Below are 27,652 nucleotides of genomic sequence, written 5' to 3' on the forward strand. Positions count from 1 at the left end.
ACCTTTGCGCAGATAAGTTAATTGGCTTCCTCCTAAATTGGTCATAGGCTAAAATATGCATGCACTGCACAATACATACATAGACATATGACTATGATAGGGACTAGATTGTGAGCTCCTTTGAGGGACATTTAGTGACAAGACTATATATACTCCGTACAGCGCTGTGGAAGATGTTGGCGCTATATAAATACGAAATAATAATAATAAATAAAATGTAGTTCTATCCTGTTATGGGACCCAAATCTTTAATTATTTATTTTGCATTTATAAAGTGCCAACATATTACTCTGACTAAACAATAGATAAATAGGGAGAGAGGCAATAAGGCGCAAGATACCAGATCATGCAACAATGCTTAACGTAACACTGAAGGAAAAAAGAACTTATGATACAATGGGCTTGATTCAGTAAACGGTGCTAACCTACTTAGCACGCCTAAAGACTTTAGACTTGTTAACCAGGGTGCTAAGTAGGTTAGCACCGTTTCTAAAATCAGATCGCGCGCAAGTCTTTGCGCGCGTTAAGTCCGGTGCACGTGAAACGTTGCATAGATGTGAATGGGCACTTTGCGCGCACCGCGCTGTGCGTGCACAGTTTTGCGCGCGTGTCTTTGCGCGTGATCCGAGTTTAACACGCCCAAATTGAGTTTAGGTGTGATAATGGCCTTTTCAGACGCGTGCTAACAGTTAGCACTGCTTACTGAATCAAGCCCAATGACTTGTATGTGTAGTACAGATAATGAATAGCACATTAGTAACAAAGAATAGGCTCGTATTTTTATTTTCAGTTATAGCTTCTTCTTTTTTTATATAACATTGCATCATTCTGACATATATGCAATCTACAAACCACACTCTGTATTATAAACTTTGAAACAGAGCAGAGCTAATGACCCTTTGAATTCCCCTGCAGTAAAACCTTATCTGAAGCTGTTTCCACTGTTTCTTTGATGTGTAAATGCTTCAGAAAACCGCACTGTCTTAGACCCAAGTTGGGTTAGAGAGCTCAAAGAAGCTCTTTTGCATAGATAACTGAAGTTTCTTAACTATTTCTGTACTGGAAACCAGGGCTGTGGAGTCGGTACAAAAATCTTTCGACTCCTCAGTTTATGAAACCACTGACTCTGACTCCGGGTACCCAAAATGGCTCCGACTCCTCGACTCCGATTCCTTAGTCTAATACTTACCAGGGCTGTGGATTTTGTACAAAATCATCCGACTCCTCATGAAATCTCCGACTCCGCATACCCAAAATTGCTCTGACTCCAACTCTGACTCCACAGCCCTGCTGGAAACAATATGAGACTCTCTTCTTTGCTGCTAATGTTCTATTTCTTAGCAGCACTACACATACAATTCATTACCTCAAACGTTTATTTTCACTTCAGATTCCTTTTTAGTCTTAGAGGACACATAGATCAAATCCAAGTCGGTCTGCAGCAAGGATAATCAATGAAGGGGATGTGTGATCAAGTTGGATTCACTATCAGCAATGGATCCTGCCAGAGCCTTACAAGGGAAGGGGGTAGGGACACACTAGGTACAGATTGCCTGATAGGTGTTCATTAGAGCGAGTTATGGCATTTATGCAGGACGGGGGGTAGGCGATCTTGGACTTAATTAAAGGTGCTGAAGGATGGGGCAGGCCTGATCAGTGGTGGAAGGGAGTTCCAGAGAGGGGGTGCAACTCTTGAGAAGTCCTGCTGTCTCACATGGTAGTGGTGTGGTCAGGCACAGGTCGCTGGAGCATCGGAAGGGGCTGCTGGGTGTATGTCTGTGGACGAGTTCAAAGATGTAGGTCGGGCAGGTCTTGTGTATAGAGTTTGTAGGCCAGGCACAGAATCCTGAAGGTGGAGTGATGGGAAGAGTAGATCAACCTAGCTGCCGAAATTCATGATAGATTGTAGCGGGGGGGATGCAATTCAAAGGGATGCCAGGCAGAAGGGAGTTGTTGTAGTCAAGGCGGGAAATGACAAGGGCATGGTTGAGGAGTTTGGTGGTGTCTAGAGTCAAGAAGGGGTGGATCTTGTAGATGTTACGGAGGAGGAGGTTGCAGGAACGGGTGACATTTTGGATATCAGGCATAAAGGAGAGTGAATGTAGAGAACGTGTTACAATATTTTGTTTTGCTCAGGGACTGAGTACAATAGTGGGGTGAGGAATATACTGTATGTTGCATCTGATACTAGTATTGTGATATTTCTGAGGAATTTGGAGCTTATTCTTCGAGATGATTTTTAGTGTAAATATTTCTGGTTTTGTGTTTCCTTGCAGTTCCAGGTCCGTTACTAAATTTCAGTTTTCTGAAATCTGACACTTCCAGCCTGCAGAACTGTATGAAATGGGGCAGCCAGTGCTGTGTGTACCTCCAGTGATTTCAATTATTACTTACTGGTTGGTCAACCTCATGTCTTTCAGATTGGAGATGAGCTGGTTCGGATAAATGGCTACTCGATCAGCTCCTGCACTCATGAAGAGGTCATCAACCTCATCCGCACCAAGAAGATCGTATCCATCAAAGTGAGACGTAAGTTGTCACGGCCAACGAGTAAAGGTGGCCATACATCTACTGATTTTGTGGCCTGATCCACCATCAGGTTCAATAAATTGACGGAATCTGATGAAAATCAGTGCTGCAACAAGCATGCCCGATTGATGATTTGACCGATTTTGGGGCAAAATCGGTGTAATGCCTCGATCGGACATGCTGTAAAGATCTCAGTTGCAAGTGCTTGATCCCGTGGCGGTAATGGCGCAAAATATTGTGATGGACACTGCCTGCCTAGCCACCCCTAAGTGTTAATGTAGGAAGCAAGTATTATCAGCACACCAATTATGCGATTAGCAGCACACACTTTATTGTGTCAGTATCCACAAAGAAATTCAACAATTGTTTCGAGGGCCTCAGGGTCCCCCTTTGTCAAGGCATGTGAAACCACAATAAAGTGTGTGCTGCTAATCGCATAATGGTGTGCTGGTAATACTTGCTTCCTACATTTGACTGGTGGTATATACCCGCCTATACCACGTTATCAAGCACCCTTGAACCTGATGGTGTGCCAACTCTACCCTTGGGCTGTTGTATTAAGTGTTAATATGTCCAGCCCAACACCCCCCATCCTCCCTGCCCGTGCAGTGTAAAATCTCACCTGCCCCACTCTCGTGGCTCCCAATCACCACGTGGTGGCGCTCAGTGCGACGGCAGATATGGGGTGATGGCAGAGGAGGCAGTGGGTTAGGTGAGATTTTATACTTCATGGTGGGGGAGGGGGTCAGGGGATATTAACATACGGGGGGCGGCCAGGCAGGTGGCATATACGGCATCACTAGGCCGATTCCTGATTGGTGATCGGCAAGCAGTGTTTGGGCAGCCAACAGGTTTCTCTTCGATCAGAGAGAGATATGTCTCTTGGTTGATCTGCCCATACTTCGTTAGATGTAAGGGCACCCTTAAAGTACTTGCACAGGTGAGCTACTCTCAGCCATCTTGTCTCTTCTCTCTGCAGATGTCGGGATGATTCCGGCGAAGAGGCGAGTTATCTGCTCCACAGTCCAAGAATTTTTTATTTATCAGTGTTGTCCATGTCCTGTGTAATCTGTGTGTCTCATGTTGTCTTACTAGTGTGTGTGTGTGTCCTTTTTCCTTTTTTTTTTTGTTTTGTTTGTTATTTACCCACAATGCTCCTCTTCCTCTAAAACTTATAATTTAGTCTTTCATCCAGAAATATCTATTTTTTCCTATTTTCAGTTCTCCAGAAGAGCCGCTAAAGTGGCAGTATGCTGACCAGCTTATATCTGAGACTGAGGTGAGTGAAGCTACCCACACTCTTCTACAATGGTCCCTTAGGTGACAAATCGGGAACTAATGCTCTACAGACACATCTCTAGCCTTCAGGCTTGCACTGTGTTCTGTTGCTTTGGAAAGGGGCAGAGGGTCGATGATTGGTGCACAATTGAGCGGCTTTCTGGGGTTGAGGGAGTGAAAACTACATTGTGATCTGGAATGCTCAGGTCGTTAAGGCTTCAATATGTTGGATCCTTAAAGTGAACCTCCAGACTGAAAATCTACTCAGCAGAACTGAAAAAGCTTGGTGTTTCTTTAACAGTTTTACAGCATCAGAACTTTGTTTTTCTTACCAAAGCATCATTTTTAGCTGGATTTTTTGCTTTTTTTTCCTAATGCTGTGCAGAGCATGATGGGATTTCCTATGTTGTTATTCACATTGCCTAGCAACTGGGAGAGGTGCTCAGGACACAGGACAGTTGGAACTGTGTCTCATGCTCCTTGTCACCTTCTTTCAACCAAAAAGATGGCTGCCATCATGAAATCAAACATTTGCCTGTTCTTTTAAAACAGGGTGGGTAAGAGATTATATTACCTACCTATTTTATTTATTTAACATAACTAATGTAACTTAATGACAGTATGTTTGTTTAGGCTGGAGTTCCTCTTTAAGTGACGACAGACATACACTGTGTACCCATTTGAAAGGCTGATGATGGTTGGCCGACTTTTGTCTAATGTATGTACGTAATGCTTGCACAAAAATCGTGTTTGTGCACGACGGCCAGTGTAAAGGAGCAATGATAGAGATTCTGAGTATATTTACATCGTTTTTTAAGCTGTTACAACATAGGAAACTGAACATAGGAAACTGTTCTTCAACCTAGAAATTGATCAATTAAATACGTTAGTTCACACTGGTTGGCTGGCTAAACATCGTTATTGTTTTTGTGGGTCTAAGGGCTTGTTCACACTAGGGGCGTTTTTTAGATTTTTTAAGCGCTGGCGATTTTTAACATTTAACATTGCTCTGAAAGCACTTATGCCATGATTGCCTATGACAAAGTTCACATCTGAGGGGTTCGTTTCAGATCAGCTTAGATAAGCGCTGCATGGGCCATTCTTGAGGTAATTCCGCCTGAATGGAAGGTATAGGAAATGCAAAACGCTCACAAAATCGCATTGTGCAGCGATTGCGTGAGCGTTTGTAAGAATAAATTCATTGTATTTATTATTTTCCGGGTCAAAGAGTTCGCTTTCTGACTTGCGCCAGGGAGTGAATTAAAAAAACGCTCGGGAAAAGCGCTTAGAAAAGTGCTTTTAACAAAACCGCATCGCCCACCCAAGCGCCAAGAGAGGGGGAAAAAAAACCTCTAAAAAACCCCAACGCGGACGGACACGCGAGCGGAACGCAATGGGAACGAGGCCTTAGGGCCCATTCACACTTGTGCGTTTTCAGAGCGATTTCAGCATTGCTGAAAAAATCGCTAGCGATTCGAAAAAAAAAAGTATGCACAATGAAAGTATATGGAAGTGTTCTCATCTAAGCATTCTGCGATTTGCTGAAACGCAAACGCGCTGCATGCAGCGTTTTCTGAGCGATTCTGGAGCGATTAGAGATTCAATAAAGTATTTGAATTGACCTAGAATACGCAAAACGCTAATCGCTGGAAAAATGCTCTCTATACAGTGAAAAAACGCTAGGAAAAAACGCCAGAAAAACGCTCAGCGTTTTGCGTTAGCGTTTAGCGATTTCTAGTGTGAATGGGCCCTTAGTGACATAGATGTGCCGATCGGGTGTATTACCTACAGTTGGTCAAACGTAAAGTCAATGTTACCCGACCTATAAAAACAAAAGTCAGATACTCACCTAAGGAGAGGGAAGGCTCTGAGTCCTAATGAGACTTCCCTCTCCTCTCCCGGTGTATTTATCAATGAATGGTGATAAGCTGTAGATCTGTGTGTAATTGTGATATTACGTATACACTGCATATTTATGCCTATACGGTGTGTATAGCGGCGACCTGTGTATACACTGCATATTTATGCCTATACAGTATGTGTGCATACTAATAATTGTGGGTCCGGTGTGTATAGCGGTGACCTGTGTATACACTGATATTTATGCCTATACAGTAATGTGTGCATACTAATAATTGTGGGTCCGGTGTGTATAGCGGTGACCTGTGTATACACTGATATTTATGCCTATACAGTAATGTGTGCATACTAATAATTGTGGGTCCGGTGTGTATAGCGGTGACCTGTGTATACACTGATATTTATGCCTATACAGTAATGTGTGCATACTAATAATTGTGGGTCCGGTGTGTATAGCGGTGACCTGTGTATACACTGATATTTATGCCTATACAGTAATGTGTGCATACTAATAATTGTGGGTCCGGTGTGTATAGCGGTGACCTGTGTATACACTGATATTTATGCCTATACAGTAATGTGTGCATACTAATAATTGTGGGTCCGGTGTGTATAGCGGTGACCTGTGTATACACTGATATTTATGCCTATACAGTAATGTGTGCATACTAATAATTGTGGGTCCGGTGTGTATAGCGGTGACCTGTGTATACACTGATATTTATGCCTATACAGTAATGTCTGCATACTAATAATTGTGGGTCCGGTGTATGTAGCGGTGACCTATGTATACACTGCATGTTTATGCCTATACAGTATGTGTGCATACTAATAATTGTGGGCCCGGTGTATATAGCGGTGACCTGTGTATACACTGCATATTTAGTGTCATGCCTATACAGTATGTGTGCATACTAATAATTGTGGGCCCGGTGTATATAGCGGTGACCTGTGTATACACTGCATATTTAGTGTCATGCCTATACAGTATGTGTGCATACTAATAATTGTAGGTTTGGTGTGTATAGCGGTGCCCTGTGTATACACTGATATTTATGCCTATACAGTATCTGTGCATACTAATAATTGTGGGTCTGGTGTATATAGCGGTGACCTGTGTATACACTGATAATTATGCCTATACAGTAATGTCTGCATACTAATAATTGTGGGTCTGGTGTATAGAACGGTGACCTGTGTATACACTGCATATTTATGCCTATACAGTTTGTGTGCATACTAATAATTGTGGGTCCGGTGTATATAGCGGTGACCTGTGTATACACAGATATTTAGTGTCATTTATATACTATAATGTGTGCATACTAATAATTGTGGGTCCGGTGTATATAGCGGTGACCTGTGTATACACTGATATTTAGTGCCATGTATATACTGTAATGTGTGCATACTAATAATTGTTGGTCAGGTATATATAGTGGTGACCTGTGTATACACTGATATTTAGTGTCATGTATATACTGTAATGTGTGCATACTAATAATTGTGGGTCAGGTATATATAGCGGTGACCTGTGTATACACTGATATTTAGTGTCATGTATATACTGTAATGTGTGCATACTAATAATTGTGGGTCCGGTATATATAGCAGTGACCTGTGTATACACTGATATTTAGTGTCATGGATATACTGTAATGTGTGCATACTAACAATTGTGGGTCCAGTGTATATAGCGGTGACCTGTGTATACACTGATATTTAGTGTCATGGATATACTGTAATGTGTGCATACTAATAATTGTGGTTCCGGTGTATATAGCGGTGACCTGTGTATACACTGATATTTAGTGTCATGGATATACTGTAATGTGTGCATACTAATAATTGTGGGTCCGGTATATATAGCGGTGACTTGTGTATACACTGATATTTACTGTCATGGATATACTGTAATGTGTGCATACTAATAATTGTTGGTTTGGTGGGGTGACCTGTGTATACACTGCATGTTTAGTGTCATGGATATACTGTAATGTGTGCATACTAATAATAGTTGGTTTGGTGTGTATAGTGGTAACCTGTGTATACACTGATATTTAGTGTCATGTATATACAGTAATGTGTGCATACTAACAATTGTGGGTCCGGTGTATATAGCGGTGCCCTGTATATACACTGATATTTAGTGTCATGTATATACAGTAATGTGTGCATACTAACAATTGTGGGTCCGGTGTATATAGCGGTGCCCTGTATATACACTGATATTTAGTGTCATGTATATACAATAAGGTGTGCATACTAACAATTGTGGGTCCGTGGTGTGTATAGCGGTGACCTGTGTACACACTGATATTTATGTCTATACTGTATGTGTGCATACTAACAATTGTGGGTCCGGTGTATATAGCGGTGCCCTGTGTATACACTGATATTTAGTGTCATGGATATACTGTAATGTGTGCATACTAATAATTGTTGGTTTGGTGTGTATTTAGCGGTGACCTGTGTATACACTGATATTTAGTGTCATGGATATACTGTAATGTGTGCATACTAATAATTGTTGGTTTGGTGTGTATATAGTGGTGCCCTGTGTATACACTGATATTTAGTGTCATGGATATACTGTAATGTGTGCATACTAATAATTGTTGGTTTGGTGTGTGTATAGTGGTGACCTGTGTATACACTGATATTTAGTGTCATGGATATACTGTAATGTGTGCATACTAATAATTGTGGGTCCGGTGTATATATGGTGCCCTGCGTATACACTGATATTTAGTGTCATGCCAATACAGTATGTGTGCATACTAATAATTGTATGTTTGGTGTGTATAGCGGTGACCTGTGTACACACTGATATTTATGTCTATATACCGTAATGTGTTCATACCAATAATTGTTGGTTCGGTGTGTACACACAGGTATATTCAGTATAATGTATATATCACCAGTGTGTTTAGTTATAACTCTAGATGCGGTGTGTATAGCAGTGCCCTGTGTATATGCAGGTATATTCAGTATAATGTATATATCACCAGTGTGTTTAGTTATAACTCTAGATGCGGTGTGTGTAGCAGTGCCCTGTGTATATGCAGGTATATTCAGTATAATGTATATATCACCAGTGTGTTTAGTTATAACTCTAGATGCGGTGTGTGTGTAGCAGTGCCCTGTGTATATGCAGGTATATTCAGTATAATGTATATATCACCAGTGTGTTTAGTTATAACTCTAGATGCGGTGTGTGTAGCAGTGCCCTGTGTATATGCAGGTATATTCAGTATAATGTATATATCACCAGTGTGTTTAGTTATAACTCTAGATGCGGTGTGTATAGCAGTGCCCTGTGTACACGCAGGTATATTCAGTATAATGTATATAGCACCAGTGTGTTTAGTTATAACTCTAGATGCGGTGTGTGTAGCAGTGCCCTGTGTATATGCAGGTATATTCAGTATAATGTATATAGCACCAGTGTGTTTAGTTATAACTCTAGATGCGGTGTGTGTAGCAGTGCCCTGTGTATATGCAGGTATATTCAGTATAATGTATATAGCACCAGTGTGTTTAGTTATAACTCTAGATGCGGTGTGTGTAGCAGTGCCCTGTGTATATGCAGGTATATTCAGTATAATGTATATATCACCAGTGTGTTTAGTTATAACTTTAGATGCGGTGTGTATAGCAGTGCCCTGTGTATATGCAGGTATATTCAGTATAATGTATATAGCACCAGTGTGTTTAGTTATAACTCTAGATGCGGTGTGTATCAGAGATGGGTTAATCCCCGTTATCGGTGGGATTTATCAGGGTGTTGGAATGCCGTTGTAGGGCCTGGCCGGCTTCCAGCAGCGGCTCCTGTTGCCGATACACATAGAGCGTTTGGTGTGCGCGGATAATTCTTTACATACTGCAGAGAAATATCAGAAGTTTAATCCCGCAGCGCTCTGTGTTCTGCAATTGTCTCCTTTGTGTGCTGCCGGCTCCAGCAATTCACTGCGGCCCAATAATCTCATATTATATATCCACACCCCTCTGTCTGTGACCCTGGCCTGCCCCTCCCCCCTGCGAGTCCATGCCAGAGGGGGTCAGCGGGGTCTCTGTGTACCTGGCATGCTGAGCGCTCCTCAGGGACACCCCCGTGACATGTTCTCTATTCAGATTACAGGGCCAGGAATGAGGGGCAGAATGTCACTGAAAATTCTGCTCACAGAGAAGGTAGTTGCCATAGTAATTGGCGACTGAGCACAGCGTGTGTGAGGGTGGGGCTGCCTGCGGGGTCATTCTGTGATGTCATGTAGGGCGCTCATTATGCTGTTAAGAGCCACAACCTTTGTGCAGTACCAATACTGTACTTTCCATGGCTGTGGCAAGATGTCAGAGGAGTCCAGGAGAATATATTATCCTCAAGTCACAAAACTTATTTAAAAGTTACAGTTTGCGAGAACTGCTAGTAAACACAGAACATTTATATCGCAATTCCTCCTGGCGGACTCAAAGCACCAGAGCTGCAGCCACTAGGACGCTCACTATAGGCAGTAGCAGTGTTAGGGAGTCTTGCCCAAGGTCTCCTACTGAATAGGTGCTGGCTTACTGAACAGGCAGAGCCGATATTCGAACCTAGGTCGCCTGTGTCAGAGGCAGAGCCCTTAACCATTACACTATCCAGCCACTACATATTAGCTGTATTACTTCTCTCTACTCAGTCATTCATTAAAATGAGCATGAGTGGAAATAGGTCTGGTGGGCAGCAGAGCTGGCCAATGGGAGCAGCTTAGTGAGAGAGAAAGGGGTGGGCACAATTCATTACTTAGACCTAAAGCTTGCTCTTAAACCCATTAGCAGCTTTAATAGCGTCATGTCGTTTGAGATAAGTGCACTGCTTTTGATCTCAGTCGGCAGAATTCCTTGTGCTGTAAATTCTTGGAATGCTTTGATCTCTCTCTACTAGCAGAAAATATAGAAACTGAAAGCAGAAGTCCTCTGTTATTGTCTCACACTGCCCCCTAGTGACAATTGGGCTAGTAAATACACATTACAGCAGTATTAATTAGAAGCAGGGAAATGCAAATAAATAAAAAATGTGCTAAAATAAATTGGCCTCGAGTACTTGCAAGCCTCTAAATAAATTGGCTGCCAAACACTAAGGCACAGGTTCACTACAAGGCTTCCTAGGGGATTTCCAGAACAAGGTAGGAATATCCTTTAGTTCTGCTAAGTACAGTGTACAGTTATTCAATTTGAAGGAGGGACTCAGGGCTGACTTTGTATTTTTTTTCACTAAAACACAATCATTTTTGTTTTTTGTAAATGTCAGGGAAATGCCCATGCTGTACTTTATATCGGTGCCATAGTGGCATTCTCTCCTTGTAGCGCTTGGTCCGCAGTTTGAATCCCAGCCACGGCACTATCTGCATGGAGTCTGTATGTTCTCCCTATGTCTGCATGGGTTTCCTCCGGGTACTCCCATTTCCTCCCACATCCCAAAAACATACAGTTAAAGTGAACCAGAGACGAAGCATCCTCATGTATGTTACCATATAGATCAGTGGGAACATTAGAGAAAACACCTACCTTGCTCTCGGTTTCATCTGCACTGCACAGCTTGTTTCTTATCAGACCTGATAAAATCCCCAACTGAGCATTCAGTCTGGCTTTGCTATAATGACTCAGCTATAATGATTCCTGAGCAGAGCCAGTGGGGGGCAGGCTTGGACTTGAAAAGACATGAGCGAACACAGACTGAGCTATAAATATTCCTGAGCAAAGCCAGACTGAATGCTCAGTCGGGGATTTTATCAGGGCTGATTAGAAGCAATCTGAACAGTGAAGGATAAAACAGAAAGCAAGGTAGGTGTTTTCTCTAATGTTCCCACTGATATATATGGTAAAATACAAGACGTTGCTTCGTCTCTGGTTCCCTTTAAGTGAACTGGCTTCCCTCTAAATTGGCCCTAAACTATGATGTACATATCAATGTGGTAGACAGTGATTAGATTGGGAGCTCCTCTGAGGAACAGTTAGTGACAAGAAATGTATATATATACAGTATATACACTTTGTAAAGTGCTGTGGAAGATATCTGTGCTATATACTGTATAATACATATAAAGATGTAAGCGCTTTATATAAATAATGCCGAATTGCCAGGTTGTCTTGCAGGCTGCCCCCTTTGGTGACAGCAGTCATCTGCATGAAGCAGAAACTCCACTTTTGCATTGTGTACAGTGATTCCTGGCGCTGTTGAGGTTTCTAAGATGGAAGCCAGATTATAGATGCATACGATGAAGTGGGTTGGACTCTACACCCTTGTATAAACCCTTCCTTTTCTCATCCCTTCTGTCTCTCTTTCCCAAATACCTTATTTCTATATCTGTCATTGATTGTTACTGTTGTTGTGCCCGCAGGATGGGAAGAGCAGTGTGGCTGGATTGGCCTCTGCTAGTGGGAGGGACATTAAAGAGAAGAAGGTTTTCATCAGCTTGGTGGGCACCACAGGGATGGGCTGCAGGTAAGTAGAAGATTGTGAGTAGGGAGGAATTATGGGGAGGGGAGGTTATGTGGGTGGGCTGCAGGTAAGCACAAGTAACACTGACACTGGGGCTGGTGCAACACTAACACTGGGCTGGTGCAACACTAACACCGGGGCTGGCGTAACACTGACACTAACTGGGGCTGTTGTAACACTAACACTAGAGCTGGTGGAACACTAGCACTGGGGCTGGTGGAACACTAACACTGTGGCTGGTGCAACACTGATACTAACTCTGGGGCTGGTGTAACACTAACACTGGGGATGGTGGAACGCTAACACTGGGGCTGGTGGAACACTGACACTAACTCTGGGGCTGGTGGAACACTAACATTGGGGCTGGTGGAACACTGACACTAACTCTGGGGCTGGTGGAACACTAACATTGGGGATGGTGCCACACTGATACTAACACTGAAGCTGGTGTAACATTGACACCAACACTGGGGCTGGTGCAACACAAACACTATAACTGGGGCTGGTGTAACACTGACACTATAACTGGGGCTGGTGTAACACTAACACTGGGGCTGGTGTAACACTGACACTAGGACCGCTGTAACACACACACACCAGCACAGTGGCCCATGTTACATCGTATCCATCTCTGTGTCCCATTTTGCACAGATATTAATCTGCCTGGCACATCCTGGATCTCTCTGCCGAGGTTGTAGCCTGCAGACAGAGCTCACATCTAGTATGAGTTGTGAATAGCTTGATTCCTGTCACATGTCAAGTCCTTGTCATTTCCCTGTGATGGAGGTCAGACTGAGTTGCTGTGTGTTAGCGTCAGATGATATACATGTGTTTCTTACAGTATCTCCAGTGGCCCCTCCCAGAAGCCGGGAATATTCATCAGTAATGTGAAGCCGGGATCCCTCTCCGCAGAGGTCGGCTTAGAGGTCAGTTCTGTAACATCGTTTGCTTCCTGTGGTGTATGTAAGCTGCTACAGAAGGGGTGTCAAACCCAGTCACGTAAGGGGCCAAAATCTAAAACATAGTCTAAACCGCGGCCAATTTATTTATTAAGATTTAACATTTATTGAACACTCTCAAACTGAGTGGTGTAACCATAGCGACTTTGAGGGCCTGCTCCTCCCCCTCCTGCAGAGTAGTTCAGTGGAACAGTGTAATATTTAGCTGCTCTATTGCTGCTTCGAGTCTCCTATGATCTTCCTGACAGCCACACACTCTATGCTGCATAACTCTGGCTCCTGAGGCATGTCATGTGATCAGGAGGAGGTATGGAAGTAAAGAGAACATAGAACTGCCAGGAAGAACAGAAGAGACATGACGCATCGCTGGAGCAGGGAAATGTTATCATTGTATATATTTATTGTCCAGCGCTAATATGTTGGCGCTTTATAAACACAATAAATAATAATAATAATAATACACTGCTCTGCTGCACCACTCTGTTATGTTATGGTGGAGATCCTCATGCTAATTTCCCTAGGGATGGCCTGTGGGTTGTTGCTGCACCCCGGCTCAAACAGACAATGTTTCAGTGAGAATCGCTGTCACCTATGTGCCCTTGTGGATAGGAAGACCATGTGCTATCGCCCTTCTGCTCTGGAGGGCCACATAAAATGGCAAGGAGGGCCGCATTTGGGCCGCGGGCCTTGTGTTTAGGGTTGAGTCCTATCTCAGACTCTGGTGGTGTCACCTCTCTCTGTCCATCCCTTACCCTGCATTCACCTGTGAGTGTCCCTGACACAGTGGAGTAGCTAAGAAGCCGTAGGTCCCAGTGCAAGTGTAGCGTTGGGGTCCCCCAAGCATGCTATAGATAACAATTGATTCCACGCACCAAAACCAATCAAGGACAACCACAGTGTCAGAGGTGCAAGAAGGGGATGGGAAACTACGTGTTGATGATCACTACTTTCAAAACATCTATAGAGGTGATTATTACCAGCACAGGACCAATAAAGAGCTAATACTGTGGTTGGTGTATGGCCCCGATGTGGTCGCTACCTCTGCACCCCTTATTGCTACGCCGGTGCCCTGACACCTCACCTTTCTCTGCTCTCCATTCTGTAAAGGATGAGAGGATATCACCTCTTAGGGCCCTTTTCCACCTGCAATCGCTAGCGTTCACGCTGAACGCTAGCGATTGCTGAATCGCAATTAGCGGCGATTCCCCGACGTTCGCGGCCACGATTTTGCTATGCTATGCACTGCATAGCAAAATCGCGGCAAAAGTCGCTCCGCGGCGCGATCGCGATCAAGTAAAAAACGAATCGCGGTAGTGGAAATGACCTACCGCGATTCCTATGTTAAAAAGCAAACCGTAGCGATTGTAAAATCGCTAGCGGTTTGCGTTTTTGCGATTCAGCCAGCGCAAACGCGCAGGTGGAAAAGGGCCCTGGCACTTTATCTGCCTATGCTTTAATTTCTGTGTATGGGGGATGGTCAGGGCAGTTTCTGGCCATTTTGGCGCCCAAGGCAAGGCCGCTGTTACCTCCCGTAAACTTATGAGTAGAAAGTCTGTAGCTTATATGAATTGGCTTTGCAGGAAGCAATGATGAATTGACAGGTTAGATACAAAAATATTGTTTCTAAAAACACGTCGTCAAACAATATACAGTACACTTTATTACCAGGCCAGATACACCTTACTGACTCACTTAACACACACAACAAATTCTCCTATAAATGTTGAGAGGGGTGTAGTCACTTAACCACTACCCGACTGCTGTTGGTACTAAAACACCCACTTGCCTCTGTTAACCACCCTGGCGTTCTGATAAGATTGCCAGGGAGGCTGCGGGAGGGTTTTTTTTTAATAAAAAAAAACTATTTCATGCAGCCAACTGAAAGTTGGCTGCATGAAAGCCCACTAGAGGGCGCTCCGGAGGCGTTCTTCCGATCGCCTCCGGCGCCCAGAATAAACAAGGAAGGCCGCAATGAGCGGCCTTCCTTGTTTTGCTTATATCGTCGCCATAGCGACGAGCGGAGTGACGTCATCGACGTCAGCCGACGTCCTGACGTCAGCCGCCTCCGATCCAGCCCTTAGCGCTGGCTGGAACTTTTTGTTCCGGCTATGCTGGGCTCAGGCGGCTGGGGGGACCCTCTTTCGCCGCTGCTCGCGGCGGATCGCCGCAGAGCGGCGGCGATCAGGCAGCACACGCGGCTGGCAAAGTGCCGGCTGCGTGTGCTGCTCTTTATTTCATGCAAATCGGCCCAGCAGGGCCTGAGCGGCAGCCTCCGGCGGTGATGGACGAGCTGAGCTCGTCCATACCGCCAGGCTGGTTAATGGCAAACGGACGTTTTAAAATGTTGCCCACTGCCATCGTGCACATGCTCCTGCCGAGACTGACACATCTTTGATTGCTGAACGGGAACATGTGTTCCCTGAGCCAATCAAAGTGGAACTAATGGAAAGATCATGGCTTCAACAAGAAGCAAATGATCTTTCCTGTAACAACACTGCCTGCCTATGTGTTTTGAACTCTGTTCAGAGCATACAGAATAGTGTGTGTGTGTGGACATCTAGTGGTAAAAAAAAATACACATTATGCACTATATACATTAAAGGACACCTGAGGCGAAAATAAACAAATTAAATAAGTGTTTGTATCTATCTTGCTTCTCCTAAAAATGACTTTTAAGATATTCCACAGTTTTATTTTATGTTTAAATCTACTTTTTAAGTTTTAACTGTTTTATTGTTGAATGACACATTCATTGACGTATGGCAGAGCGAAATGAAGTATTGACCCTTTTTATCTCTTCTCTGCTCTCGAAAGCCATTTTCTGCTAGGAAAGTGTTTTATAGTTGGAATTTCTTATCAGTGAGGGTCACACTGTAGTCACTACCTGTCTGAGTCAGCCACTTACATGCCTGCTATTTAACTCTTTAAGGCAGAGAAAGAAAAAAAGGAACAAAGCCTAGTTATTTGTGTGCTTGGTACTGTACATACACATGTCTATCTCATCGTGTCACACATCACCTCAAGTATCCTTTAAGGGCTTGTAATTATTGATTGGGCACAAAAACACAAAACACACCTTTATTTCAAAATACTAAATTATTGCTGTACATTGTATTAGGAACATAATTTAAAAGTTGTAAAAATCAGGACAGATGGGCAAATAAAATGTGTAGGTTTTATTTACACTAGCATTGTTTATTTTAAAACAGTAAAGGAATGGAATTAAAGAAATAGTGTGTGTGTGTGTGTGTGTGTGTGTTTTTTTCTTTTTTTTTCTTTTTTCCCCTTGTTTTCCCTGGATAGAAAGTAAAGTAATTACTGAAAACAAAAATTACCCTCAAAAAGTCTACTTTGTGGTTTAAAAAACAAGGTATATATTTTTTCAGTGTGGTAAGTAGGTTAAAGTTTTTGGCGAATTAAAGGAGGTAGCGCTGACAGGTGAAAAATGCTCTGATCCATTAGGGTAAAAATCATGCACAGTTACAGAGGTTTCCAAAAGTATTCGGCCCCCTTGAAGTTTTCCACATTTTGTCACATTACTGCCACAAACATAAATCAATTTTATTAGAATTCCACGTGAAAGACCAATACAAAGTGGTGCACACGTGAGAAGTGGAATGAAAATCATACATTATTCCAAACATTAAAAAAACAAACTGCAAAGTGGGGTGTGTGTAACTATTCAGCCCCCTGAGTCAATACTTTGTAGAACCACCTTTTGCTGCAATTACAGCTGCCAGTCTTTTAGGGTATGTCTCTACCAGCTTTGTACATCTAGAGACTGAAATCCTTGCCCATTCTTCTTTGCAAAACAGCTCCAGCTCAGTCAGATTAGATGGACGGCATTTGTGAACAGCAGTTTTCAGATCTTGCCACAGATTCTTGATTGGATTTAGATCTGGACTTTGACTGGGCTATTCTAACACATGGATATGTTTTGTTTTAAACCATTCCATTGTCGACCCGGCTTTATGTTTAGGGTCATTGTGCTGCTGGAAGGTGAACCTCTGCCCCAGTCTCAAGTCTTTTGCAGACTCCAAGAGGTTCTCTTACAAGATTGCCCTGTATTTGGCTCCATCCATCTTCCCATCAACTCTGACCAGCATCCCTGTCCCTGCTGAAGAGAAGCACTCCCAGAGCATGATGCTGCCACCACCATATTTCACAGTGGGGATGGTGTGTTCAGAGTGATGTGTAGTGTTAGTTTTTTGCCACACATAGCGTTTTGTATTTTGGCCAAAAAATTCCATTTTGGTCTCATCTGACCAGAGCACCTTCTTCCACATGTTTGCTGTGTCCCCCACATGGCTTGTGGCACACTGAAAACGGGACTTCTTATGCTTTTCTGTTAACAATGGCTTTCTTCTTGCCACTCTTCCATAAAGCCCAACTTTGTGCCGTGCACGACTAATTGTTGTCCTATGGACAGATTCCCCCACCTGAGTGATGTGCAGTGTTAGTTTTCCACCACACATAGCGTTTTGCATTTTGGCCAAAAAGTTCCATTTTGGTCTCATCTGACCAGAGCACCTTCTTCCACAAGGCCAACTTTGTGCAGTGCACGACTAATAGTTGTCCTATGGACAGATTCCCACACCTGAGCTGTAGATCTCTGCAGCTCGTCCAGAGTCACCATGGGGCTCTTGACTGCATTTCTGATCAACGCTCTCCTTGTTGGGCCTGTGAGTTTAGGTGGACGGCCTTGTCTTGGTAGGTTTACAGTTGTGCCATACTCCTTCCATTTCTGAATGATCGCTTGAATAGTGCTCTGTGGGATGTTCAAGGCTTTGGAAATCTTTTTGTAGCCTAAGCCTGCTTTAAATTTCTCAATAACTTAATCCCTGAACTGTCTGGTGTGTTCTTTGGACTTCATGGTGTTGTTGCTCCCAATATTATCTTAGACAACCTCTGAGGCCGTCACAGAACAGCTGTATTTGTACTGACATCAGATTACACACAGTTGCACTCTATTTAGTCATTAGCACTCATCAGGCAATGTCTATGGGCAACTGACTGCACTCAGACTAAAGGGGGCTGAATAATTATGCACATCCCACTTTGCAGTTATTTATTTGTAAAAAATGTTTGGAATGATGTATGATTTTCGGTCCACTTCCCACGTGTACACCACTTTGTGTTGGTCTTTCATGTGGAATTCCAATAAAATTGATTCATGTTTGTGGCAGTAATGTGACAAAATGTGGAAAACTTCAAGGGGGCCAAATACTTTTGCAAACCACTGTACCTGCCATTCATTGTTATGCTATTCAAGCAACCTTTGTTATGTTAATTAGTAGTGCCCATTTAGGTGTTAAACAACAAGCGACACCTAGAAATAAAAAAACACATATATAAGTAGATAGATACTACTTCTACTTGCATAACAGATGTATTGTGCTATCCACATACTGATTCCTGTGAATTTTATAAAGGAAAGCAGAAAATCCTATTCTAGGCAGTGGCCATTTTGCTAAGCTAATGCGGACATCATATCCTCACTGACTCTTATTTTCCCCCCTCCCTTCTCTTGCTCATTGTGTATTCATTATCTGCCCTCCTCCCAGAGTCTTCAGACACTCCCAGTGAGGAGTATACTAACAACTGCACTGTCTTTTTTTTAATTTATTTATTTTTTATTTGCACATCCAATCACTGAGTCCCCTCAGCCTTGCTTGTAAACACAAATAATCAGAGGGTGTTTCTGATAAGCAGCTAGGCAGGGAAATAAATGGAAGAGGAGGAATATATTATAGATAAAAAGAACTCCCAGCATTCAACTCTTTGGCACTGTTTGTCACTAGGGCCAGTGCTCATAAAGTATGTGATAACTACAAACCATAACAGCAGAAAAAGTTTTGAATGCAGGATTAGCATCTTTATCACTTAAAGAGAGTCTGAAGCGAGAATAAATCTCGCTTCAGACCTCATAGATAGCAGGGGCACGTGTGCCCCTGCTAAACCGCCGCTATCCCGCGGCTTAACGGGGGTCCCTGATCCCCCAAATCCCCTTGTTTCAGCGGGGGAGCGCTTCCTGGTTGGGGCAGGGCTAACCGCCGCAGCCCTGCCCCACGCGCGTCTGTCAGCCGCATATCTCCGCCTCTCCCCCGCCCCTCTCGGTCTTCCTTCACTGAGAGGGGCGGGGGAGAGGCGGCGATGCGCCGCTGATAGACGCGACTGGAGGCAGGGCTGCAGCCGTTAGCCCTGCCTCCAGGAGCGACCAAGTCTGCGACCAAGTGTCGCAGTGGGGGGTTTGGGGGTGAAGGGACCCCCGTTTAGCGGTGCTATAGCGGCGGTTTAGCAACTATGAGCTCCGAAGCGAGATTTATTCTCGCTTCAGAGTCTCTTTAATACACTCAGACCAGTTGCTGTTAAAATTTGATTTTTATGGTGACAATACCGCTTGCCATTGATCCCTGTCTTAATGGAGCTAGCAGTTGTCTGTAATAATTCCATAAAATACAGTCTAGGAGTAGCTCATTGGTGTCTCCTGTCTCCCAAGTCATCTGCCTGGTTTCCTTTGGTATAATAGATAGCGCTCCACTTTGTATAAACACAGTGTAGATCTTGTATAAGTGATTGCACTCACCAAATCCTATTGACCACTGCGAGATTGGTCAAAGAAAACTCAGATGTAATCCTGGTCAATCAGTGCATCAGCCCCGTCCCTCCTTCTTCCTGCTTGCCACCATTTTCATAAACACATGTACCTCATTGGATGAGAGAAACCTCACATAGTACAGTTCCGTTTGGATAAAATAACGTTTAATTGTTAAAAAGTTACTCACAAAAGTGGGATCAAATAACAGCGCTTAGAGTTGAGGAACGGGCTCTCCCCCGTGCCTCCCGGTCAGGCTCGTTGGTTCCGCTCCGCTCCCGCTGCCAATCCGCCACTTGTGGTTTATCTATGCCTAATGCTGGGTACACACTATGAGATTTTATGGTCGATTTACTGACAGATTGATTATTTCCAACATGTTCGATTTGATTTCCGATCGATTCCTAAGCATTTTCCGATTGATTTCTGTTAACTTCAATATGAAATCGATCGGAAAATGCTCGGAAATCGATCGGAAAGCAAATCGAACATGTTTGAAATAATCGATCTGACAGTAAATCGACCATAACATCTCATAGTGTGTACCCAGCATAAAAATGGCCCTGGAGTGGGTGGAGACCTTGCACCCCTCAGTGTCACTAACACGTCATTTTGTCTCTGTTCCCATTTGTGTGTATGGGGCGAAGAGCACTGGTCATCTCTCAGCCACCCCTCTCTGTCTCTGCTGCCATTTCTGTTTATGGGGTTCACCGCTTTGTCCCTGCTCTCACCACTATGTATGGGCGGCAGATCTCTCACCCACCACTGTCACACACAACCCTTCAGTGTGTCCTGAGCTCTATGCTTTTTCTCTATTTCAGGTCGGTGATCAGATTGTTGAGGTAAACGGTGTGGATTTCTCTAATTTGGACCATAAAGAGGTAATATTTCCATACTGGTGTTTATGGGACCATTTGTTACATTTGTTGTATACAGTGGCGCAACAATAGCCCCTGCAACCACTGCTGGGGGGGGGGGTGTGTCCTGCACATAATAAATGCAGAGTGGCAGCGGAGTGTTATACATTACCTGCCCCCAAGGTGCAGGCAATCATCTTGATCATGTGACATGTATGGAGAGCCGCATGGTGATTGGCTGCACAGCGCGGCAATGAGCTGGAGAGGACCTGTCCTGCTGCCAGTGGCAGGAAATGTGTAACGCTCAGTAGCCACTCTGCATTAATTATGTACAGGGGGGTTAGCCGAATACCGGGAAAGGGGGGGGGCGCAACAGATCTTGGTGGGGGGGACCGGCACTCTGTGGTTATGCCCCTGGTTGTACATTACATGGTTTCTGTTGTATCTACTCACATACCATTCCTGGATTCCTATAGACTTTATTCCGGAGCTCCTGAGGCATTGATAATATTTCCGTCTTGTCTTATACTTTCGTACTTTACCTGTTTCTATGGAAACCATATTTCAGTGTACTGTAGCTATGAGTGAGTTTCTCCTCCTGGGTGTATTTTTTATAAGGTTTAGAAGTGGGTTCTGGAACCTCCACAGGCCCAATCCGAGCAGTCGTAAAAAAAATGTTGTATGTATAAAAATCTATAATATTTTATGCTTGATGGACAGATATCTTTTTTAAACCAAACTAACTATGTAATTATGTAAGCGTGGGGTGTTTCTATTAAACATAAGCAAAATATGTTGATTAAAGTTATCTCTAATTCCAATAATCTGCTGTATTTAATCTTTCTTATATCCGTCGTTCCGCACATACGTGCCGCACCGCTGCCACCATTTTTTAAATGTACGCGCCACCCATACATCGCTTTATAAGCACTGTGCCGCGATCACTCCAGAATCACGGCAAAATGCTGCATGAAACGTGTTTTGCGATTGTCGCTAATCGCAAAATGCCCGCACTCGGCGTCAATAGCCGCAGTGAGATCACTGCCACAGCACTAGCGCTTTGGCGATTAGCGGTAATCACCTGCTAATCGCCGTAGTATGAACTTAAAGTGAACCAGAGACTAAGCATCCTCATATATTTTACCATATATATCAGTGGGAACATTAGAGAAAACCCCTACCTTGCTTTCTGTTTCATTATTTACTGTTCCGATTGCTTCTTATCAGCCCAGATAAAATCCCCGACTGAGCATTCAGTCAGGCTTTGCTATAATGACACCGCTTTAATGATTCCTAAGCAGAGTCACAAGGGGGAAGGCTTGGGCTTGAAAAGACAGCACAGAAGACAGACTCAGCTATAAAGATTCCTGAACAAAGCCAGACTAAATGCTCAGTCTGGGATTTTATCAGGGGTGATAAGAAGCAATCTGAACAGTAAATAATGAAAGAGAGAGCAGGGTAAGTGTTTTCTCTAATGTTTCCACTGATATATATGGTAAATACATGAGGGTGCTTCGTCTCTGGTTCCCTTTAATGTTTGCATTTGGGAAAACTGGCTCTGCACCTGATATTTCCGTGTGGCAAAAGAAGAGGATGCCACCACCTTATTGACCTCAAATATGTTATACACTAAATCATGCAGGAACAATTTAAGTGCATTCAGAGAGTATGGCTTAGTGTTCTGTGGTGAAGATGTTAAAGTTGCCATTAACCCCGTTTGCTGGGCGTTGAGGATTATCAGTTACTCTTCATTGGCAGACAAACGTGTAAAATTGATCTCTCGCAGGTTTACTTTTAATGGTAGACGAGGAATGTGCCAAACAGTTAGGCTGTGTTCCCACTTGACAGTGAAATGGAAATTTTTTTTGTCCATTTCACTTCATAGCCAAACTGTCAGTGAACGGCTCCTATTTTATATATAGGAGCCATTCACACTTGTCAGTTGCAGTCATTGGATCCGTTGCAGTAAGCGGGTCGCACTTCTGTGCAGTCCGCAATAATCCCGGACAGGCAGATGCATTCCCCATATGGCCTATGGGGGTAGAGCATCTGTCTGGGCTCCAGCTGGACCACAGCGGACCATCGGAGCGGACATTCTACTATCCACTCCTGCTGGCCGCACGTGGTCCAGCGGTTATGAATGTTACCTGATACTTCAAAATCGGTTGATAGTCGAATGTTTATACTGACTTTTGTATAGTGTATATACATAAGGCTGAAATGACTTTTCCCACAGGTAATAACGGTATTTCAAAGTTATTTGGGTTGAAAAAAGACATACTGTATATTCTGGCTTATAAGACTACTTTTAACCCAGGAAAATCTTCTCAAAAGTCGGGGGTCATCTTATACGCCGAGTGTGGTCTTATAGGGGAGGCGCTGAAACTTCTGAGCCGGACAGGAGAATCTGCGGTTGTCGCATACGGTGGGGGGAGCTCAAAAACATCCGTGGCCGCATCCCCACCGTATGCGGCGACCGTATGAATGCAGCAAGGGTGGTGCTGTACAGGTATGATAGATAGATAGTAAGAAAATCCACTCACCAGGATTCCTGGAAAGAAGTGACTTAGCGCAGTCCCTTCTCTGCCTCTCAGATCTCATGCCTGAGGACTGTAGTGAAGCGGCACAGGCGCGCATGTGTGAGATCTGAGAGGCAGAGAAGGAGGTAATAGTACACCAGGGCTGGCCAGTCAGGTGAAAGAGGCATGTTTGTGCTACCGCTCTGATAGTCTTGGAGACGGGGATAGCTGACCAATCCAAGCAGGCTTTACCACAACTAGCCAATCGCTGGTAAGGTACATCGCTTGCCGTGATTGGTTGGCTGCTGTATACTGGGTACCACATACAGTATAGCACCAGTACATACAGTATAGTATACAAAAGTCAAGAGGGGTAGACTTATAGGGCGAGTATATCCCAAAATGTATATTTTAACTGGAAAAGTTGGGGGTCGTCTTATACGCCTAGTCGTCTTATACACCGGAATATACGGTATGTCCATCGAGTTCAACTAGAAAATAAAGTACAACTCCAGCCTGCTCCCTCACATATCCCTGTAGATCCAGAGGAAGGTGAAAAACCCTTACAAGGCATGGTCCAATTAGCCCCAAAAGGGGAAAAATTCCTTCCCGACTCCAGATGGCAATCAGATAAAATCCCTGTATCAACATCATTAGGCATTACCCAGTAATTGTAGCCATGGATGTCTTTCAATGCAAGGAAAGCATCTAAGCCCCCTTTAAATGCAGGTATAGAATTTGGCATAACTACTTCCTGTGGCAATGCATTCCACATCTTAATCACTCTTACTGTAAAGAACCCTTTCCTAAATAAATGGCTAAAACGTTTCCCTCCATGCGCAGATCATGTCCTCTAGTCCTTTGTGAAGGCCTAGGGACGAAAAGCTCATCCGCCAAGCTTTTATATTGCCCTCTGATGTATTTATACATGTTAATTAGTTCCCCTCTAAGGCGTCTTTTCTCTAGACTAAATAAACCCAGTTTATCTAACCTTTCTTGGTAAGTGAGACCTTTCATCCCACGTATCAATTTTGTTGCTCGTCTCTGCACCTGCTCTAAAACTGCAATATCTTTCCTGTATTGTGGTGCCCAGAACTGAATTCCATATTCCAAATGTGGACTTACTTGAGAGTTAAACAGGGGCAATATTATGCTAGCATCTCGAATTTTTATTTCCCTTTTAATGCATCCCAAAATATTATTAGCTTTAGCTGCAGTGACTTGGCATTGAATACGATTATTTAACTTGTTGTCGATGAGTACTCCTAAGTCCTTCTCCAAGTTTGATGCATCTGTATCCCATTTATTTTGTATGGTGCTAAACCATTGGTATGACCAAAATGCATGACTTTACATTTGTCAACATTGAATTTCATCTGCCATTTATGTGCCCATATGCCGTATTTTTCGGAATATAAGACACACTTTTTCTCCCCCAAAAATGGGGAGAAAAAGTCCCTGGGTTTTATATTCCAAAGGCAGGGAATCCCCGACTTAAAAACGCCCGCCGATACGAACCGCCGACCCGCCGCTATGTCGGGGAATCCCTGCCTTGTCCTCCTGTGTGGTCTGCTGGCCCCCGCTCCCTTGGGTAATAATAAATGCAGAGCGACTCACCTCCCTAAGGATTCCAGCGCTGGGTCGTACTCTCCGCGTCCATCTTGTCAGCGCTACACCTGTAAAAAAAATCCTTAGTGGCAGAGCGGCTCACCTTCCTCCAGCGGCAATCTGCAGTCATCTTGCGTACCGCGTGGCTCCCCCTAATGACGGCTCATGTTAATGACTCATTGAGTCATGGGGAATGACTCATTGATTCATTAACATGAGCCATCACTAGGGGGAGCCCCACTGCTCCCCCTAGTGACGGCTCATGTTAATAATTCAATGAGTCATTCCCCATGCTCCCCCTAGTGACGGCTCATGTTAATAATTCAATGAGTCATTCCCCATGACTCAATGTGTCATTAACATGAGCCGTCATTAGGGGGAGCCGCGCAGTACGCAAGATGACTGCAGATCGCCGCTGGAGGAAGGTGAGCCGCTCTGCCACTAAGGATTTTTTTACAGGTGTAGCGCTGACAAGATGGACGCGGAGAGTACGACCCAGCGCTGGAATCCTTAGGGAGGTGAGTCGCTCTGCATTTATTATTACCCGAGGGAGCGGAGACATGTGGGGGGAGGGGGCTGGAGCAGAGACATGTGGGGAGGGGGAGTTAGGGGGCTGGAGTGAAGACATGCGGTTAGGGAGGAAGAGGGGGGGGGGGCTGGAGTGGAGACATGCTGGGAGGGGGATGGAGCTGAGACATGGGGGGTGGGGCTAGAACAGACACAGAGGAAGACAACATAGGGGAGCAGGAGGGGACACAGACACACATAGGAGGGGACACAGGGACTGGAGTACCACACAGATGGGCTGAAGGGGACACACACACAGGACATGAGGGGACACATGGGGTCAGGAGGACCACACAGGGGGGCAGTAGTGGACACAGGGGGACTGGAGGACCGCACAGGGGGCCAGAAGGGGTCACATAGTGAACATAGGAGGACAATGGAGGAGGGGACATGTATAAGACACTCCTAGAACATGGACGCACCAGGTTTAGTGTATACTATAAATATTTTTTCCCTGATTTTTGCCCTCTAAACCTAGGTGCGTCTTATATTCCGGAGCGTCTTATATTCCGAAAAATACGGTAGCCATTCTATCCAGATCCTGTTGCATTATGTCACTATCTTCCTTGGAGTTGATGATTCTGCACAATTTTGTATCATCTGCAAAAATAGCAACATTGCTCACTACTGCATCTACTAGATCATTAGTAAATAAATTGAAGTATTGGTTTACTTTTTTTGTGCTGGACTATTCAATTGGAGTGAGACACATTTTCTCTGTTTTCAGGCTGTTCGGGTTTTAAAGAGCAGTCGGAGCTTGACGCTGTCAATTGTGAGCGGAGCGGTGAGTATAGGAGTGCTTATACACTTCTTTATAGAGTATCACAGATGATAGAACTGGTGATCATTTGCAGAGTGCCCCCCTTTTCCCGATTATTAAGCAGCGTTACCCCAAATATTAGGCAGAATGCCAATTTTTAGGCACAGTGACCCCTGTTAGGCAGAATTCTTCCACAACACTATCCAGAGTTTCCCGCGAGTATTAGACAGACTTTTAAATATTAGGTGAACCCCAAATGTCAGGCTCAGTTCCCCTCAATTAGAAAGTTCCCCCCAAATATTAGGCAGATTTTGCACCAAGACTTGGTGTTCACTGGTACTGGCACCATAGTCTGATAAATGTCTGCCTCTCTGAATGTCCCATGCCTTTGTGTCACCTCCAGGGGCTTCAGTTTTATTTGTGTCACGTGTCTCCGTCAACTGTAGGGTCGTGAACTGTTCATGACGGAGGACGAGAAGCTGACTGAGAAGCGCAGACACGAGTTGGATCGGCAGGAGCTGCTACGACAAAAGAAACTTGCTATAGAGACCAACAAAATCCTGAAAGAGCAGCAGGAGAAGGAGAAGATGTAAGTGACTCCCCGTTCTTGTCCCACCTCCTCTACTCCCCCTCCCCACCTCTCCATTTCTTGACCATTAGAGCACCAGGTGGTGGAGGGGATGTAACTCCCCACTTTCGTCCCACCACCTCTGCTCCCCTTCCCACCTCTCAGTTTCTGGACCATTAGAGCAGCAGGAGAAGGAGAGGATGTAAGTGAGACCCCGTTTTTGTCCCACCCTCTCTGCTCCCCCTCCCCATCTCTCCATTTCTGGACCATTAGAGCAGCAGGAGAAGGAGAGGATGTGACTCTCCGATTTTGTCCCGCCCTCTCTGCTCCTCCTCCCCTCCTCTCCATTTCTGGACCATTAGAGCAGCAGGTGGTGGAGAGGATGCAAGTGAGACCCTGCTTCTGTCCCACCACCTCTGCTCCCCCTCCCCTCCTCTCCATTTCTGGACCATTATATCTCCACCGCCCCCTGAAATCATGTGTAGGTGTGCACCTCTTGTCCTCCTATAATACTCCAATCCCAACCCATCACTTAAAGAGAACCCGAGGTGGTTTTGAAGAATATTATCTGCATACAGATGCTGGATCTGTCTATACAGCCCAGCCTCTGTTGCTATCCCAAACCCCCCTAAGGTCCCCCTGCACTCTGCAATCCCTCATAAATCACAGCCACGCTGCTGACAAACAGCTTGTCAGAGCTGGCTGTGTTTATCTCTATAGTGTCAGTCTGCTGCTCTCCCCGCCTCCTGCAGAACTCCAGTCCCCTCCTGCATCCCTTCCCTCCCTGCTGATTGGAGGGAAGGGACGGGGGCAGGGACCGGAGCTATGCAGGAGGCGGGGGAGCAGCTGAGACTGACACTACAGATGTAAACACAGCCTCACAGCACGGCTGAGATTTATGAGGGATTGCAGAGTGCAGGGGGACCTTAGTGGGGTTTGGGATAGCAACAGAGGCTGGGCTGTATAGGCAGATCCAGCCTTTGTATGCAGATAACATTCTTTAAACACACCTCGGGTTCTCTTTAACTCTCCATTTCAGTGATATCCCCATTCTTGTTCCATCAGCTCTCC

General features: G+C 44.5%; 1 protein-coding gene across 3 annotated transcripts in view; it reads left to right on the plus strand.

Moving 5' to 3' along the window:
* The window catches only part of USH1C (USH1 protein network component harmonin), a 123,951-nt gene that overhangs the window by 35,488 nt on the left and 60,811 nt on the right, over positions 1–27,652 (plus strand). For all 3 annotated transcript variants that reach the window (XM_068260348.1, XM_068260346.1, XM_068260347.1), the window contains exons 5-12: positions 2,421–2,529; positions 3,509–3,533; positions 3,751–3,808; positions 12,048–12,151; positions 12,990–13,074; positions 20,524–20,583; positions 25,981–26,037; positions 26,460–26,602. In XM_068260348.1, the coding sequence (XP_068116449.1) occupies positions 2,421–2,529; positions 3,509–3,533; positions 3,751–3,808; positions 12,048–12,151; positions 12,990–13,074; positions 20,524–20,583; positions 25,981–26,037; positions 26,460–26,602 (641 nt within the window). The remainder of the gene's footprint in view (positions 1–2,420; positions 2,530–3,508; positions 3,534–3,750; positions 3,809–12,047; positions 12,152–12,989; positions 13,075–20,523; positions 20,584–25,980; positions 26,038–26,459; positions 26,603–27,652) is intronic.

Source organism: Hyperolius riggenbachi, chromosome 11 (genome assembly GCF_040937935.1).
Source record: "Hyperolius riggenbachi isolate aHypRig1 chromosome 11, aHypRig1.pri, whole genome shotgun sequence".
Taxonomy (NCBI): Eukaryota; Metazoa; Chordata; class Amphibia; order Anura; family Hyperoliidae; genus Hyperolius; species Hyperolius riggenbachi.